The 18,263-nt window shown below is 52.0% G+C and overlaps 1 protein-coding gene across 2 annotated transcripts in view; it reads left to right on the forward strand.

Annotated features, from left to right (window-relative positions):
- Nucleotides 1-18,263, forward strand: part of Acacb (acetyl-CoA carboxylase beta) — a 67,164-nt gene that overhangs the window by 25,562 nt on the left and 23,339 nt on the right. For both annotated transcript variants that reach the window (XM_042673419.1, XM_042673420.1), the window contains exons 15-30: nucleotides 1,489-1,570; nucleotides 2,863-3,008; nucleotides 4,320-4,470; nucleotides 5,092-5,226; nucleotides 8,739-8,885; nucleotides 9,758-9,946; nucleotides 11,210-11,310; nucleotides 12,824-12,912; nucleotides 13,035-13,159; nucleotides 13,654-13,767; nucleotides 13,868-13,981; nucleotides 14,463-14,552; nucleotides 15,150-15,268; nucleotides 16,485-16,622; nucleotides 17,544-17,643; nucleotides 17,731-17,838. In XM_042673419.1, coding sequence (XP_042529353.1) covers nucleotides 1,489-1,570; nucleotides 2,863-3,008; nucleotides 4,320-4,470; nucleotides 5,092-5,226; nucleotides 8,739-8,885; nucleotides 9,758-9,946; nucleotides 11,210-11,310; nucleotides 12,824-12,912; nucleotides 13,035-13,159; nucleotides 13,654-13,767; nucleotides 13,868-13,981; nucleotides 14,463-14,552; nucleotides 15,150-15,268; nucleotides 16,485-16,622; nucleotides 17,544-17,643; nucleotides 17,731-17,838 — 1,948 coding nt within the window. The remainder of the gene's footprint in view (nucleotides 1-1,488; nucleotides 1,571-2,862; nucleotides 3,009-4,319; nucleotides 4,471-5,091; nucleotides 5,227-8,738; nucleotides 8,886-9,757; nucleotides 9,947-11,209; nucleotides 11,311-12,823; nucleotides 12,913-13,034; nucleotides 13,160-13,653; nucleotides 13,768-13,867; nucleotides 13,982-14,462; nucleotides 14,553-15,149; nucleotides 15,269-16,484; nucleotides 16,623-17,543; nucleotides 17,644-17,730; nucleotides 17,839-18,263) is intronic.

The following is an 18,263-nucleotide window of genomic DNA, read 5'->3' on the forward strand; positions in this document are numbered from 1 at the left end:
GGCTCTCCACCTCAGCATTGTGGATCCGAGTGGGGCCGTTCTGTGAGCCTGGTTGGGTGACAGCCACAGCATGGCTCCTGCCTGCTTGATGCCAGGAGCCCGTTCCCCCGAGTCAGTGTTCAGTGTCTCTGGAATAGAGCCGAATCACCTTCCACTGGGCAAGAGGGGCAAGGTGGTTTGGCACAGGTAGCGGTCAAGCTCATGGGTGATGACAGAGCCAGAATCCCCGCTGGCTTCTTTCCCAGCATTGAACACTCCCCATACAGGGAGCTTTTCTGAGAAGCCATGATAGATTGGGCTCCCCCGAAAGCTGTTTACGTTATGTCCTTATTCATTCATTCAGCAGATACAGGTTGTACAAGGTGTGTTTTGTTGAGAAGTGTGCACACATGTATCGTGTATCCTGAGCAACCTCACCCCTTCCAGCACTTTCTCAGCTGTAGAAAATAATTTCAACAGGTTTTGTTGCTCGGTATTTATTGCCATACATGCAAATAAACGGCATCAGCCACGGTCATCCTCATCCACCCTCTTCCTCATTCCTCCCCGACCCCTCTCGCTGGTGCCTACCCCTCAACAGAGCCCATTTTACTTTCTTATTCTTCTTCCTGTTTTAGTGTCTATTAATTACACGCAGGGGTTTCACCATGACATTTCAGACTCGCATATGCTCTAGTCTGACTAACCCTCCCCGTGGCTCTCTCTTTCCCACCCAACCCCTTATTGACTAGTAGTAGCCTCCCCGATTGTGGAGGCTACTTGTACCATCTTTATTTATGGTTGCACTGTATTTTGAAATTACTCACCCCTCATCTTTGCCCAGAAAGCCTTGTTAAAAGTTTGTATCTGCCAAGTGCTGGTGGCTCAAGCCTGTGATCCTAGCTACTCAGCAGGCTGAGCTCTCAGGATCATGGTTTAAAGTCCAGTCTAAGCAGGAACATCTCTGTATCCACCTGGGAAGACAGGGTGGGAGTCAATCCTTCAAAGTTCCCGAGAGACCCTTATCTCCAATTAACTACCAAAAAGCTAGAAGTAGAGCTGTGGCTCAAGTAGTAGAGTGCAAAAAAAAAAAAAAAAAAAAAGCTCAAGGACAGTGCCCAGGCTCTGAGTTCAAGCCCCAGAACACTCACACACACACACACACACACACACACACACACACACACACACACACACAGAGGAAAAAGAAAAAAAAAAAGAAAAAGAAAAAAGGTTCATATCCTTCAAAATGCCAAGTTCTGGGGAATGTCAGATATGGTCTGTGTCCCATGCCTTTTAATCAAATTTAATTTTCTATTGCACTAGCAAGAGATTTTATGTGTTTTTTGGTACTGGGGTCAGGAACTCTTACAACCTGCCACTGAGCCACAACCACCAGTCCCCTGGGTGATCTTGCTGAATTCAGGGGCGGGGGGGGGGGGGGGGGGAGGGGACTGATTGGTGATTGGTCTCTCTCCAGTCTGACGGCAGGTCTGTCTTATCTTGCAGGGGCCAGGTCCTCCCTGCAGATTCGCTGTTGAACATTGTGGACGTAGAGTTAATTTACGGAGGTGTCAAGTACATTCTCAAGGTAAAAGGCCCTTGGGCCTCTCCGATGTTTCCAGTGTTCCGGATGCTTGAGGGAATTTACGTCACCCATGAACCGCCCCTGAAATGTGGAGTAGATTTTTCTTGTGCTTGAGTCTGAGCAGCTAGGTTTCCCACATAGTCTGGGCTGGCTATGTGAGTCCGAGCCATGTGCAAAGATCCCCACACACTGTCTGGGAGACTGCTGTGGTATGGTGACAGCGCCACCGTCTGGTGGCCGGAGAGACCAGGAGGTGGGTGCACAGTTGTCAAGGTGCCAGCTGGTCATCAGGAAGGGAGCTGTCCTAGCCCTCCCTGCTTCTGGGAGCTGCTGGCAGTCCCTGATATTTTAGTTTGCAGTCCCATCATATTTGTGTGGCTTTCTTCTGTGTGTGTGTGTGTGTGTGTGATTATCTTCCTTTGTGCCTGTGTCTCCTCTATCTCCTTTCACAAGAGGCTGGAAAGTTCAAGGTCAAAGTTACAAGGATAGATTTGGTGTCTGGTGAGGGCCACTTCCCAGCCTGCAGCTGGTACCTTCTCCCACTGCCTTCACATGGTAGAAGGGGCGGGGCAGGGGAGGGGAGGTGTCTCTTGTTTGTTTGGTGGTAGGGCTCGAACTCTGGGCCTGGGCGCTGTCCCTCAGCTCTTCAGCTCAAGGCTAGCGCTCTACCACGTGAGCCACAGCACCACTTCCGGTTTTCTGAATGGTTTGTTGGAGATAAGAGTCTGATGGGCTTTGAACTATGATCCTCAGATCTCAGCCTCCTGAGTAGATATGATTACAGGTGTGAGCCACTGGAGCCTGGCTCTGGGTCCTTTTATAAGAGCACAAATCCTATCATGAATCCTCCATCCTCTAAATGAGATCTCACCAGAGGCCCTGCCTCCTAATACTACGTTTGATGTAAGGTTTCCATGTAGGAACCTGGGGGCACAGAGCGCATAGCACTCTGGTACACCCAGTGTACCAGGCCCTTGAAATACCCTCCAGGCCTGCCTCACCCAGTGTGAGCCCCAGGCCCTGACACCTTGGTGGCCCTGCTTCATCTGTTTGGAGGCGGGCATCTGATGCGCTGGAGGGTGACAGATGGCTAGGCAGGGCCTGTGTTTGCTGCCCATGGCCCTTCATACACGGGCCAGTGTGGCTCCGTGATACCAGCCCCTCTCCAGCCCCCTGTGTGGCTGCTCCAGGGCAATGGAAGCTGGGGCTGGGGAGAATGGGGCTTCCACTCCCGCACTGGCCGCCAGCCCTTCCCCACCACTGTACAGTAGGGGTGACATCCCCCTCCCCCGCAGGTGGCCCGGCAGTCCCTGACCACGTTCGTTCTCATCATGAATGGCTGCCACATCGAGATCGACGCCCACCGGCTGAACGACGGGGGTCTTCTGCTCTCCTACAACGGCAACAGCTACACCACCTACCTGAAGGAAGAGGTGGACAGGTGCGTGGCTGCCCGCACCTGTGGGCAGAGCTGGAAATGCCAAGCGGACTGGGCCCTGAATGAGGTCCATCGGGCACATTCTGAGGGTGTCCGGAGAGAGGTTGGGGGCCCGGCAGGAACTTGGGGAGGGGGGGGGGGCTCCAGGTGTCATCTTTCTAGGGACCTGGAAGGATTCAGAGCTGAGGGAGGGGCCTTGTATTTGGCCAGGAGGGTAGCCAGGTGCCTGCTTGTGTCTGAGCCACCATGTTCACACAGGATGGTTGTAGAGTAGATATGCCTTCCAGCAGCAGTATAGATACATGTGTATATGTGTGTGTGGACCTGGGTGAGCCTGCGTGTGTATGTGAGTATGTGTGTGTGTGTGTGTATGTGTTCTATAGTCCTTGATGTTTAAGGCAGAGGAGATTGACACCTGACAGTGGCCCTCCTCCCTCTCTCTCTCTCCCTCTTTCCCTCCCTTCCTCTCATCTTTCCTCCCTCCCTCCCTCCCTCTATAGTTCAGGCTGACCTAGACCTTAACAATCCTCCTGCCTCAGCCTACCAAGTGCTGGGATTACAGGCATGTGCCATCATGTCCAGCTTTATTATTTCTTTTCTAATCTATGTTCTATCCACCAAGAATATTGGAACCTTCTAGCCTGGCATGGGTGGCTCACACCTGTAATCTTAATTCCTCAGAAGGCTGAGATCTAAGGATTGTGGTTTCAAGCCAGTCCCCGGCAGGAAAGTCCTTGAGACTCTTATCTCCAATACCAACAAAAAGCTGGAAAAGGAGCTGTGGTTCATGGGGTAGAGCACTAGCCTTGAGCCAAAGAAGCTCAGGGACAGCGTCCATGCCTAAGCTCAAGCCCCAGGACCAGCACATGTGTGTACACATACGTGTGTGTGCATCACACACACACACACACACACACACACACACAAAAGAATATTGAAAGCTTCTGTGATCTTTACTCAGTATCCTTTTGTCTTCCCCATCGGGTTGATGGTGAAGATTTAGTAGCTGGGACATGGCTCAAGTGGTAGAGAATTTACCTAGCAAGCAGGCGACGCTGAGTTCAAACCATAGAACGCGGTGGGGGTGAGGGAAGGGAGCATGTTTCAGCCAGAAAAGAAGCATGTTCTTTGCTCCTCTATCGCACTTTCAGTGTCTCCATTATAAGCATCAGTTGCCACCATTTGGGGACGTAAAGTCGCTCACTCCGAGCCACAGGTGACAACCCGGCGGCCTTTAGGACAAGTGAAAGGCTGCCCAGAGCTGGACTGGGGCTTCCTTGGTCTGAGGTCCCCATGTCTCTTTCTCTCTCACAGTTACCGGATCACCATAGGCAACAAGACATGTGTGTTTGAGAAGGAGAACGACCCCACCATCCTGAGGTCCCCATCGGCTGGGAAGCTGACTCAGTACACGGTGGAGGACGGGGGCCATGTGGAAGCGGGGAACAGCTACGCTGAGATGGAGGTGACTGCAGGGCCGGCCCTGGGCGTGGTTCTGCGGCCTCCAACCCCTGCTCCCCCGACATGGCCTGCGCCCAAGCTGATGGGCCTCCTCCTCACCTTGACCACAGCCTGCAGACTCCTAGGAGGCCCAGACCGTGGGGCTCAGCCTGGCAATCCTCAGTGGGAAGAACTGGTTAATTCACACGATGGCCACCCTTAAAAAGGGGTAAACCTTGCTGGGTGCTAGCGGCTCACCTCTATGATCCTCCAGCCTCCTCTCAGGAGGCTGAGATCTGAGGATCACAATTGAAAGCCAGCCCGCATAGAGACTCTTATCTCCAAGTGATCACCAAAAAGCCTCCTGAGTGTAAGCCCCAGTACTGACAGACAGACAGACAGACACAGCATCCATTTTCCTGTCCTGGAAACCCCTGCTTCCCTGGCTGTTTTTGCAGGCTGAGCTATCTCATGAGTGTGCTGTGCCCACTTTACAGCCAGCTTACTGCTTGAGGCTACGGGGGCAGCCGATCTGTTTCCATGGCACAGCCCTTGCTCAGAGTCCCTCCTTTTGTGGGACTCTGTGCCGCACACACAGCCCAGCCTGGCGATGGGCTCTGCCTTCCATCTTCTTTCTGCAACCCAGGTGATGAAGATGATCATGACCCTGAACGTGCAGGAGAGTGGCCACGTGAAATACATCAAGCGGCCAGGAGCCGTGCTGGAAGCTGGCTGTGTGGTGGGCAGGTTGGAGCTCGATGACCCATCTAAAGTGCACCCGGTAGGTGATGCCCCATTTCACCTGTGGCCGGTCTGCCCACAGTGTCCTCCTTCCCCTGCATGTTGAGAGATGAGCAGATTGGAAAGGTCCCCTGCTCTCCTGCCTCTGCCGTTCCAGCAATCACTGTGAAAACCAGGAATGCTCGCCGGCACTGCCCTGCTCTTCTCAAATCCCTTGAAAGCTCTCCATCCCACTCCCAGCAAAACCCAAGTTCTCACAATGAGTGGTGCCCTGGTGTCCTCCCTAGCTTCCCCTAGAACCCACCCATCCCTGCCCCAAACTTCCCTCCTGCACGGAAGGACCTGCCGCAGGCTCCCCCCCCCCCCCCCCACCCCGTGAAGTTATTTCAGGCACAGATTGTTAAACCCATTGCCCAGAATGTTATGTAGAAAGCAAAGTGCAAAATATTAATGAGTTTTGTGCCTAAATGTGCACCCTAGTTCAAAGATATTTTTCTATTTGCTGGGTGCTGGTGGCTCATGCCTGTAATCCTAGCTACTCAGGAGGCTGAGATCTGAGGATCACAGTTCAAAGCCAGCCTGGACAGGAAAGTCTGTGAGTCTCTTAATCTCCAATTAACCACCAGAAAACTGGAAGTGGTGCTGTGGTTCAAGTGGTAGAGCGCTAGCTTTGAGCTGAAGAGCTGAGGGACAGTGCCCAGGCCCAGAGTTCAAGTCCTACAACCAACAAAGAAAAGAAAAGAAAAAGAGGGCTGGGAAGGTGGCTCAGTGGTAGAGTGCTTGCCTTGCATGCCTGAGGCCCTGGGTTCGATTCCCCAGCACCACATAAGTAAAAAGAAAAAAAGCTGGAAGTAGCACTGTGGCTCAAGTGGTAGAGTGCTAGCCTTGAGCTGAAGAGCTGAGGGACAGCGCCCAGGCCCAGAGTTCAGGCCCCACGACCGGACCAAAAAAGAAAAGAAAAAGATCTCTATTTGTATAAATATGCAGATATTCCCAAACCAAAATAATCCGAAATTCCATATGCTTCTGGTGATTCACTGTTTTTAGTAAGGAATGCTCAGCTTTCTCTGAAATCATTTGCACATCTGCTCCAAACAACACAACAAAAAAGAGCAGATTGCAAGTGATTTCTTCTAAGGTTTGGCCTTAAAAATTTTGCTTGAAGATCTCTACATGGAGTTCTCCTGTAATGCATTTTTTAAAATCAAAGACTGTTATTTAAATATAATTTAGGGAAATTTTAGATCCATAGTGACAGAAAAATAGGGCTTTTGGCGATAATGAGCCTTTTAAAATCAACACACTTTGATTTTCTTGCATAATTAGAATAGCAAAGGTACTCTGTCCTTCTAAAGAAGAAGACAAAAACACTGAAACTATGATTGAATAAAACACTTACAAGCTGATTATCTCTTTTTAAAAATTTCTAATTTTAATGTTATTATGAAGGTGTTATGCAGAGGATATTTTTCATTATCTTTTGTTTGCAATTAGGCAGGGTGTCACCAATTTCTTACCATAAAGTTTCAATGCCCAGTCTAAGTTTCCCTTAGTCATGACAAAAGAAAACTAACAAAAACAAAACTGACTAAAAAATGAAAACCCAAATCAAAAAGAGAAAAGTAGGCTGTATCCTTTTGGCACAGGGTATGATTTGCTCCAGTGGGACACAAGGTCTTCATCTTATGCTAATATGACCTTCTGTCATTGTGACAAAATTCCTGGCCAAACATGTTAAGAGGAGAAAGAGTATTTATTATTTATTATTATTATTTTCTATGAAGTGCCAGGCAGGGCTTGAACTCAGGACTTAGGTACTATTCCTTAGCTTTTTTTTTTTTCAAGGCTGGAACTCTGCCACATGAGCCACACCGCCTCTACCAGCTTTTTGGTAGTTAACTGGACAAATGAGTCTCATGGATTTGCCTGCCCAGGTTGGCTTGGAAACATGATCCTCACATCTCCTCAACCTCCTGTGTAGCTAAGATTACGGTCATGAGCCACCAGCATCCAACAGAAGGGTTGATTTTGGCTCTCAGATTCAAGGGTATCAGTCTACTGTAACTGGTTCGATTATGTCAGGCCTGCAGGAGGGGAAAGTGGTGGAGAGTGTGGTAGACCTGCTCACCTCATGGTGGCTAGGAAGCAGAGTGCGTGAAAAACAACATTAAAAAACCCCAGAAAACCTCATTGGCTCCAGAGTATCCTATTAGTTTCATCGGTTTGACCCTGTTTACCTTGTTATTTTCTCTTTATGGAGTTCAGTGGGAGGGAGAGTGGGCTTCTTTGGGTGTCCCTTTAACAGGCAGTTCCCTGCACATACACCCCCTCCCCCCGCCCCGTCCCGTCAGGTTCATATGAATGGCTGTGAGAAAGCCTGAGGAAGCTGGGCAGTGATATATTTTGGCCTCACCACTGTACTAAGAGAGGCTGCCCATAGGGGGTCAGTGGAGAAGCCAGCCCTGGACTGCAGAGAAGGAACTCCCTGTAAGCCAGCTCTGAGGCCAGGGCAGAGGAAGGCTATGAGGCTAGAGGAGAGGAGGGCAGGAGAGCAAGTCCACTGGGAACCAGGGACCTTTGTGGAGAGAATTAGTAGACCAAGGGGTCAGCATTGCGTCTCTGGGGAGCTCATTTTTTCTTTTATACAATAAACCTGTGGTTTCTTAAGGCTATGTGATTTGTGATTTCCAAAACTCTTGTACATTTGTTTGAGATCGTTATTCATTTTCATCCTACTAGGTGTTTATCTTGGAGATTTAATAGAGAATGAAAAGAGAAGGGTGTGGTAGTACCTGCTTGTAATCCCCTATACTTGGAAGGCAGAGAGAGGAGGATTGAGAATTTGGGGCCAGCTGAGGCCACATAATGAGACCCTGTCTCCAAAAAAGAAAAAACAAATAACAAAAACCCCAAGAAGGGTTGGAGGCATGGTTCAGATGGTAGAGCACCAGCCAGTGAGTAAAAGCAAGCAACATCAAGTTCAAGTCCTGGTCATGGACAAGAAAGAAAGAAAGAAAGAAAGAAAGAAAGAAAGAAAGAAAGAAAGAAAGAAAGAAAGAAAGAAAGAAAGAAAGAAAGAAAGAAAGAAAGGAAGGAAAGAAAGAAAGGAAGGAAGGAAAGAGGAAAGAAAGAAAGAGAGGGAGGGAGGGAGGGAGGGGAAGGGAAGGGAACGGAAGGGAAGGGAGGAAAGGGAAGGAAGGAAGGAAGGAAGGAAGGAAGGAAGGAAGGAAGGAAGGACCAAAACATTCTAAGCCTCCCCCAAATAGAAAATGGAAATGGGGGAAATAAAGAGGTAATTTTCACTGTGAAGCAAAGTAAAACACAAGAAATCCAACTCCTAAAATTGCAGTGTGGATCAGTATGTGGTAACGTTTGCAAAGCAGGTGATTTGGAAAGCCTGGATCGGGGTGCAGATATTTTTACCCTCCCGGGACACTATTTCCTGGGGCTTTGTCCCCAGCTGATGGTGAGCGGTGGATTGCCCGATCCCACGTTGTCATTGGGGTTGGCGGCGTCCGGCCCCATTGTCCTCCATGTCCTGTGTCTCCCCAGGCAGAGCCGTTCACAGGAGCGCTCCCTTCCCAGCAGACGCTCCCCATCCTCGGTGAGAAGCTACACCAGGTGTCTCACAGTGTCCTGGAAAACCTGAGCAACATCATGAGTGGCTACTGCCTGCCAGAGCCGATTTTTAGCGTCAAGGTGAGTCACCCACGACGAACAGGTATGGCAGGCCGTGTGCAGAGGCAGGGTTTGCCCTGTGACGTCAGAGAGGGGCTCCTGGAAGCAAAGGAGAGCCAACTGTGGTTTCCAGAAAGCACCTGTTGTTGGGGGTTCTGTAGGCCGCTTATCCACTTCATCGTGTGTTTTCTCTTTGGTGATCAGCTGCCTCACCATGACACCCCAGGCTCCCACTGTCTAGTCCCTCCTAGGCTTGTCTGGTACCCCCCACATACCGGCCACCATCATCCACAGCTCGCATTTGCCGCATCACTTCAGTGAACCGTGGCGCATTTATACCTCTCTCCTGCCATTGGGGGTCGTGACCAGGCTCATCCTGATCCTCAAGCCATCACCAGCGGCCCCTGAGACACCCCAGAAGTGGGACAGAGAGACTCAGGGGCTCGGTGGCTCAGATTTGCATTCGTGGCTTTGCTCTCAATGGGCGGAGTGGCCTTCAGTAACCGAATGGCCCTCTGTGTGTTGGTTTCAGAGGTGAATGGGCAGGCATCATTGGCCCAGTTAGTAGGGTGGTTTCTGAGAATCACGTGAAAATAGGTGAAGAAAGGTCTTTGAAGACAGGCAGTACACACGTGTCCTGTCAGTGTGAGCGTGGCACAGGGTGATCTGCCTGCTCCCTGTGTGGGAAAGCGGGGTGCTCTCTTGTGGGGAGATTTTCCCCCCACTGTGGACTATTCTGGCCTTAGATCCTCAGTCAATTGAGCATTGAGGGCCTGTGGGGGGGGGCACACCGACTTGAATAGTGTCGGGCGCCCGTGGTAGGTGGTGGTCTCCACATTTGTATGGAGCTGCGGCCGATGCTTTGTTTTCCCCCCACCCCCCCCCCCCGGCAGCTGAAGGAGTGGGTGCAGAAACTCATGATGACTCTCCGGCACCCATCGCTGCCGTTGCTGGAGCTGCAGGAGATCATGACCAGCGTGGCAGGCCGCATCCCCACCCCCGTGGAAAAGGCGGTCCGCAGGGTGATGGCCCAGTACGCCAGCAACATCACCTCGGTGCTGTGCCAGTTCCCCAGCCAGCAGGTACGTGCCCCGGCCTGCCCCCGCCCCACCCAGGGTTCCCTGTCTCTGTGTCTGACCTCTGAGCCCCAAGTGTTGGGGACTTTCAGTTGAGTCACCTCTGCCTGTGCAACAGAGGTGTGTGTGTGTGTGTGTGTGTGTGTGTGTGTGTGTGTGCTGTGATCAGGCCCCTCAAGTCCATAAAGCTCATATTCAGAGCAGGAGTATGCCATCTCTACACACAGACCAAGTCCCGAATCCCTACCTTTAGCTAGTGTTTTCTATGAATAAAAGCCATTCCAGGTAATTTAAATAACCTCATATGAATGCTCCCCTGCTTCCTGATGTGCATTTCCTTCCAGTTTGTGTTCGTGTTGCTTTTGTGGAGCATCTTCAAAGTCATTTGGTTTTCAAGTATGTTTTAAAAGGAATTGCATTTGGAGAAGCCCCTCATCTGATTGGAAAGGCTTCCCCACATCCCCTTTGTTTTTGAGAAGGTCAGGGTTAACCACTCTCTAAGGGATGATTTGGAATTTTCAGGGATTTGTCATTGATGTATTCTTTTCTTTTTTCTTTAGAAGTACTTTTGTGGCCAAAAGCAATATACCCATGGCATAAAATCTAAATCTAAATACCGCATCTCTCCCCAACCGGCACTTAGGTTTTTGCTGGGGTCAGACACTCACCTCTCCTCTTTCCCAGCTCTGCCCCTTTCCACTGGGACATGTGGGCCCCACTTTGTGTGATCCTTGTCATTCCCAGCTTTTGAGTTTTTCCAGCAAGACACCGAAGGACTTGGCGTGGTAGCTCACACCTGTAATCCTAGTTACTCAGAAGGCTGAGGTCTGAGAATCTCCATTTGGAGCCAGCCTCGACAAATATATCCCGAGACGCTCATCTCCAATTAACCAGTCAAAAGCCAGAAGTGGAGCTGTAGCTTAAGTGGCAGAGTGCCAGACATGAATGAAGAATGCAGAGTGGGAGCACAGGACCCTGAGTTCAAGTCCCAGTACCAGCAAGAAGGAAAAACAAAACAAAAAAGAAGACATCGAAGGGATAAACAGGGTCATTTTGGGCCCAGATCACTCTGGGCCTGGAAACCTGTGGGGGTGGATGTTCAGTTCATGACACCAAGTGACAGCTGGATCGAGCGTGATCATGTGACAGCCGGATCATGTGGTAATCAGTGATCTTGTGACAGTTGGGTTTCCTATGATTACTGATCATGTGACGGCTGGCTTGCATGGTGATGGTCATTGGTCAGGGTGGTCTTGTTTTCCCCTCCAGATAGCCACCATCTTGGACTGTCACGCGGCCACCCTGCAGCGCAAGGCTGACCGAGAGGCCTTTTTCATGAACACACAGAGCATCGTGCAGTTGGTCCAGAGGTGAATCCTGGGTCCTCCCCAGCGGTGTGGTTGTCCCCTTCAACTCATCACACGATCAAGCGTGGCTCTGGGGACTCCCTTCGGGGCAGGCTCACACCAACAAGTAGGACATGGCAGATCTGGTACTGTGAATGCTGAAGCAGAGTCCTGGACGTGACTTCTTTTGAGTCTCTGTTGGCTAATCGGTGAAACAAGAATTACAGCACTTTGTAAGGCCGGGCACAGTGGCTCATGCCTGTAGTCCCAGATCCTGAGGAGGTGGAAATCAGGAGGCTCATGTGTGTGTTAGGTCTTGCTGTCTTCTGTTCTCTCTTAGTGATGCTGACGTTAGGTCGCTATTCCATCCCCTGAGAATCTTGATACCCTGTGTTCAGGAAAGGAAATGTTTTGAGGTCCATCCCAGGTTGACGTTTTCTTTCCAAAAGGAAGTGAAATGTATTCAGAGGTCTTTTGGCAAATGTCCTCCAAGTTTGTCTCTGAGGGACATCTTTAATATGTTGCATAGGGCACTGGCAAATTTTGCTTTTGTGATTAAAACCTGCAGAAACTGGCTCCTCCCTTTTAGCATTCCAGCTCAAGCATTTGCCTTCTGTCTGGGGCCTGGCAGGTGCAGTTGTGTCCCAGCACCGCTGGGCCTGAGTCGACTGGCAAATCACAGCTCTCTCTACCCTGCAGAGCCAGCTCAGGGGCTCACGCCACATCTTACAGGCCTCAGGATTCAAGGAGGCTTTCTCCTTTTAAAAACCATCAAAGCAGGGGCTGGGAAGGTGGCTCAGTGGTAGAGCGCTTGCCTTGCATGCCTGAGGTCCTGGGTTCGATTCCTCAGCACCATATAAGCAGAAAAAGCCGGAAGTGGCGCTGTGGCTCAAGTGGTAGAGCGATAGCCTTGAGCTGAAGAGCTGAGGGACAGCGCCCAGGCCCAGAGTTCAGGCCCCATGACCGACAAACAACAACAACAACAACAAAAATCAAAGCAGCTAGGTGCCAGTGGTTCACGCCTATAATGCTGGTTACTCAGGAGGCTGACATCTGAGATCCAAGTTCGAAGCCAACATGGGCAGGAGCATCTGTGAGATTCTTCTCTCCAATTCATCACCAAAAGGCCAGAAGTGAAGATGTGGCCTAAGTGGTAGAGTGGCCATCCTTGAGCTAAAAAGTTAAGGGACATCTGGTTGCCGGTGGTTCACACCTGTAATTCTAGCTACTGAGGAGGCTGAGAGCTGAGGATTGTGGTTCAAAGCCAGCCCGGCAGGAAAGTCTGCAAGACTCTTATCTCCAGTTAAGCACAAAAAGCTGAAAGTGGAGCTCTGACTCAAGTAGTAGAGCATTAGCCTTGCACACAAAACTCAGGACAAGGTCCAGGCCCAGAGTTCAAGCCCCAGGACTGGCACATACATACATGCACAGACCCACACCTAAAAGGGTAGACAGAATAACCATCCAAGCAGGATGCTGGATGGTTCCAGAAAGCAGAGGTGCAGGGAATATTAACAGGGCCGTGTCTGTCCTCCAGGTACCGCAGTGGGACCCGGGGCTACATGAAGACGGTGGTACTGGACCTCCTGCGGAGATACTTGAATGTCGAGCACTATTTCCAACAAGGCAGGAGACACAGGCCCGCCGCCTGCCAGTATATCCCTCATGATAAGCCAGGGTCAGGGGGAGTGGGGAGGAGCCCAGACCTCACCCCGGCACCATCTTCTGTCTCCCCCCGCCCCTTGCAGCGCATTATGACAAGTGTGTGATCAGCCTCCGGGAGCAGTTCAAGCCAGACATGACCCAGGTGCTCAACTGCATCTTTTCACATGCTCAAGTGGCCAAGAAGAACCAGCTGGTGATCATGCTGATCGTAAGCAGGAAGGGGTGGGGAGGGCTGGGAGCGGGGTGAGGCCCCAGATGTTTCTGTGAATGGGCCAGAATGGAAATAACTTGGCAGGGGAGGAGCTGCATACTCAAGGTAAAGGATCATCATCTCTCATGGAGAGGGAGAAAGACAGACAGACAGGGAGGGAGAGAGAGGGACAGACAGATGTGTGTGCACATGTGCACAGGTATACTTACTAAAACAAAACCCAGTGTGCCCCAGGTTTACCAGTTAGTGAATCGAGGTGGCCAGCGTAGAGGTGATCAGTGAAGTGCTGGTCCCAAGCATTTCAGATCAGGGACCCTGAGGCTAGGACTGACCAGATTTGGGGGCATGTTTTGCAGCAGATGACTGAGTGAATGAATGAATGACCAAATGGATGTACCGTGGTGGAAAGACAGATATGCGTGCCTTGGGCTGAGCCCTGTCTGTCTAGATAGCTGAGACGGGACCCGCCCCCCCTCCATCCCTTCTTTCAGGATGAGCTGTGTGGTCCAGACCCCACGCTGTCGGATGAGCTGACCTCCATCCTCAACGAGCTCACTCAGCTGAGCAAGAGCGAGCACTGCAAAGTGGCCCTGCGAGCTAGACAGGTTGGTGTCCAAGGGCAGCGCGCCTCCCCCCCTCCCCAGGACCCTCCTGTCCCCCAGAGTCTCACACACCAGCCCTGCTCCCCCAACCCCTTCCCCGCAGGTCCTCATCGCCTCCCACTTGCCCTCCTACGAGCTGAGGCACAACCAGGTGGAATCCATCTTCCTGTCGGCCATCGACATGTACGGCCACCAGTTCTGCCCAGAAAACCTCAAGGTGATCCTTTCCCTCTCCAGCATCTGCACTCTCGGGGACCAAGACTCCCCATCTTGGGGCTGGTTCAGGGTCAGAGGGCCAGGTTCTGTCATGGAGGGGCACTGGCAGGCTTTGGGGGAGGGCCACTTAGAACCCAGATTTGAAAGGATGGCAGCACTGGGCTCTCCTGGCGGGCTCTGTGTTCCAATTCAGATGTGATGGAGCTTTTCCCTGGAAGCTGCAGGTTTTCCTGTAATGAGTTCTGAGTTGTCTTCCCGGGGTTTTCCCGCCATGGCTCTGGCTCAGTTAGAAGTTTCTAGAAACTCCCTTAGCATCTTGTACCTCTGGGAATCCTGGGTGCTGGTGAGTGGGGAGGGTGGGGAGGGCACCCTGACCTCCATCAGTGATGGCAACAGGGCCTACTTACCCCTGTCCCTGCCCCTCTCTGCCCCTGGCTGGTGGTTAGAACTTCTTTACTTTTCCTTGGTTCTCTTTCCCCTAGAAACTAATCCTTTCGGAGACAACCATCTTTGACGTGCTGCCCACATTCTTCTACCACACTAACAAAGTTGTCTGCATGGCATCACTGGAGGTAAGGGGCTGCCCGGCCCTGGTCTGTGCCCCCTTGCAAGCAGGGTCTTATTCTCTCTTCAGAGGAAGCAACGGTTAAGACCACACTGCTAGGAAGGGACTAGTGGTAGAGTGGTAGCCTTAAGCAAGAAAAGCTTAGGGATAGCACCTAGGCCCTCAGTTCAAGCCCCAGGACTAGCTACCCCCCTCCTCCCCCAGCCCCGCCACATGAACACACATTATATATCAGTAGCTTGTGTTATACTTCTGTGGGCCACAGCTGCTCCTAGCAGGAGTCGACCAACTGTAGCTCATAGGCCTCTGGCCCACTGCTTGTTTTTATGAATAAAGTTTTATTGGAACTTAGCCATGCACATTCATTTGCCTACTTTCATGGCTGCTGCCATGCTACAACTGCAAAACCAAACAGCTGCAGCAGATCCTAGGCAGCCTAAAATAATTGCTAAATGAGTCATCGCTACAAGGGGGAAAAGGAAGTGGAATGTTCTTAATGGCTATATAGAGATCCTTTAGGAGTCATTTCCTCTGGCTGGGCTTTTCTTGGCTTTGGGGGAATCTTGGATGTCCTTGGAGGCCCACTGTGCTTCGGCCCCATCAGGTTTACGTCCGGAGAGGGTACATCGCCTATGAGTTGAACAGCTTGCAGCACCGTGAGCTCCCAGACGGCACCTGTGTGGTAGAGTTCCAGTTCATGCTGCCTTCTTCCCACCCGAACCGGTAGGGAGAGTGGGCGTGCTGGTCCCCCCCCTTCCTGTGGCCCGATTTCTGGAAGGACTAGCCCCCTCTTGGTGTCACTCAGTTTCACATTCCTGCCTGAAGAGAGAACCTGGTGCCCACCTCAAAAATAACCAATGGAATAAAAGGGGCTGGAGAGGTGGCTCGACTGGTAGAGCACCTGCTTAGCATCGGGCCCTGAGTTCCAGCCTCAGTACTACACAAAGAACAAACAAAGGAAAGAGCGAGCTGTAAGGGGCCAAAGTCAGGCTGAATTCAGCCGCAAGGAATAGCAATGTGTGATCTCTGGGTGGAGCTGTGTGGGTACAGGGACCTGGGCCATGGTTTGGGGGGAATTCCAATCTCATAGGCACACACACACAGCTGGGTCTAGGGGTTCCCATAAACACCCCCTAGGTTTGCTGGCCTGCTGGGAAGACTCCCGACTCTGGCTTGTAAAGCAGAATCAGCCATGGCGATGGTGAAGTTTAGGGTCCAGGTGCCATCTTCCAGGCTGCCTCAGCAGTGTCCCCTGACACCCTGGCCCCCGAGCCATTGGGGCGAGGAGGGGTGATGTGTGTGAAGGGTTGTGGATTCTTAGAGATTAGGAGGCTGGGCCGGCTCTTGATGGCTGCTCACAGAAGCACTGAGATCCCAGACTCCCAGGAGAGAAAAGATGCTCAGCCCGCTCAGATCAGGCCCAGCTAGACACCCACGCCATTTAGGGGAGGGCAGGAGGGAACCTTCCGCAGTCCAAGCTTCCAGGCACCAGCTAAAGGCCAGCCTTGCTAAGCAAGGGAAGAGGGGGAGCAGGGGCCTGAGCACCCCCAGGACCAAGCCTGTCCCTCAGAGGCTGCCTAGGGTGAGCGCTGAGCAGGAGAAATGGATGCTGGGAGTTTTTGCTTTTCTGCCTGCCACCTTCCCCAGTGTGGATCTACCTGGGACTGTGTTGGGACAGGGCTTATGTGCATGCGCACATCACTCATCCATTTACTCACTCACTCACTGGCCTCCTACTGTCTGCCAGATCCTGAGGAAATGGATGAGAACCCTCAGCCCCCTGGTCCCAAGCTCAGCCTCCTCCCACCGTCCTGGTTTTAAGGGCTCCCATCTTGGGCAGGTGCTAATCCCGGCCTGGCTCCCTGAAGCACAGCTGCCATGGCGGAGTGAGCAAGCTGCTGCCTCAGTGTCCCCTCCTTGTCCCCCCCCCCCCCCGCAGGATGGTCATGCCCATCAGCGTCACCAACCCAGACCTCCTGAGGCACAGCACTGAGCTCTTCATGGACAGCGGCTTCTCCCCGCTCTCACAGCGCATGGGAGCCATGGTGGCCTTCAAGAGGTTCGAGGATTTCACCAGGTACCAGTTTCCCAGATAACCCCAAGCTGGAGGGGGTGGGGCTGGAGGGCTCACCCTGGCCCCCACCAGTTTATTGGCACATGGCACTGTGAGTAAAAACAAACTCATAGGAGGAGGGATGGGGAGATGTTGGCCAGAAGGCCTGGTATGGTTGTATACATCCGGTACACCGCACACAGCTGGGCGTGGTGGCTCACCCTTGTAATCCCAGCTACTCAGGAGGCAAAGAGCTGAGGGTTGAGGTTCAAAGCCAGCTCAGGCAGGAAAGCCTGTGGGACTCATTATCTCTAACCAAAAAACAGTTGGAAGTAGAGGCTTCGGTCCCGTGGTAGAGTGCCAGCCATGAGTGAAAAAGCCGAGAGAGAGGCCCTGAGGTCAAGCCTCAGTGCCAGTGCAACGCACTCTTGGTTTTCTTGTGTGTAAACGGGGATAGTAGGACCCTCTTCACAAGAGGGCCGTGCGAGTTAAATGTGGAGCACTTTCAATGTGGTACATGTGTGTCCACATACACGCACATCGTACGTAAGTCGCGTGCTGGTTACACACCCGCTCTCAGGACTGTTGACTTTGTTACCTCTTTCATCCTGTTACTGGGGAGCTCTCTGGGCTCGGATCATTCACACAGCCTGTGGCTCAGGTGAGGGGCTGTCTCTGGGGTCTCCCAGCCAGTGAGTGGCCCTTGGGCTATTGCTGATGGCCCAGTGTGTGGGACTCTTCCCCTTGATTCCTGGTCGCAGGCCACACAGGCTCAGCCTGATCCTCTGGGCAGTGGAGCCAGCAGGGGCTGTGTGCGTGCTGCAGGGATGTGTTGAGATCAGAGTATTGACAGGGAGAGAGAGAGAGAGAGAGTTCCAGGGCGCCCACGCTCTTGGCCTGAAAGTTGGACCTGTGTCCTTCTTCCTTCTCTGCCCGGCATCCCAGGAACTTTGATGAGGTCATTTCCTGCTTTGCCAACCTCCCCGCAGACACGCCCCTGTTCAGCAAGGCCCGCACCTCCCTGTACTCAGAGGAGGACAGCAAGGTGAGCGTGAGCCCCAGGGAGGGGCCCTTGGGAGAGGCTGGGCTGCAGCCCTCTCCCCTTTCTACCTCCAGAACCTTCTACCTGCAGAACCTTCGGGAAGAGCCCATCCATATCCTGAACGTGGCCATCCAGTGTGCTGACCACCTGGAGGATGAGGCCCTGGTGCCGATTTTCCGGACTTTTGTACAGTCCAAGGTACTCCCGTTTCTCTGCTGTTGGGGGGATGGCTGTTCCTGGCTATTTTGTCTTTCTATAACAAGCCACCCGAGGCTGGGTGCTTTTAGAAAGTGAAAAGGTTTATTTAGGTCACAGTTCTTGAGGCTGCCTGAGGCAAATACATCTGCCTGGTAGGTACTTAGCTCCAGCTGTGACCTACAGCAGGGCAGATAGCATTGCATAGCAGCAGTACAAGGCCCAACCCATGCCCCATCTCATCAAAATGCTGCGCATGGTGGCTCACATCTGCAGTCCCTGCTATGTGGGAGACATATAAGTAGGATTATGATCAATGTTGGTCCAGGCTAAAATATAAGACTCTTATCTGAAAAAATAACTCAAGCAGAAAAGGCTAGCGGTTTGCCTCCAGTGGTAGAGTGCTTGTCTAACAAGTGCATGGCTCT

The sequence above is a fragment of the Dipodomys spectabilis genome, unplaced genomic scaffold, assembly GCF_019054845.1.
Source record: "Dipodomys spectabilis isolate Male_0828 unplaced genomic scaffold, ASM1905484v1 ptg000826l, whole genome shotgun sequence".
Classification (NCBI taxonomy): Eukaryota; Metazoa; Chordata; class Mammalia; order Rodentia; family Heteromyidae; genus Dipodomys; species Dipodomys spectabilis.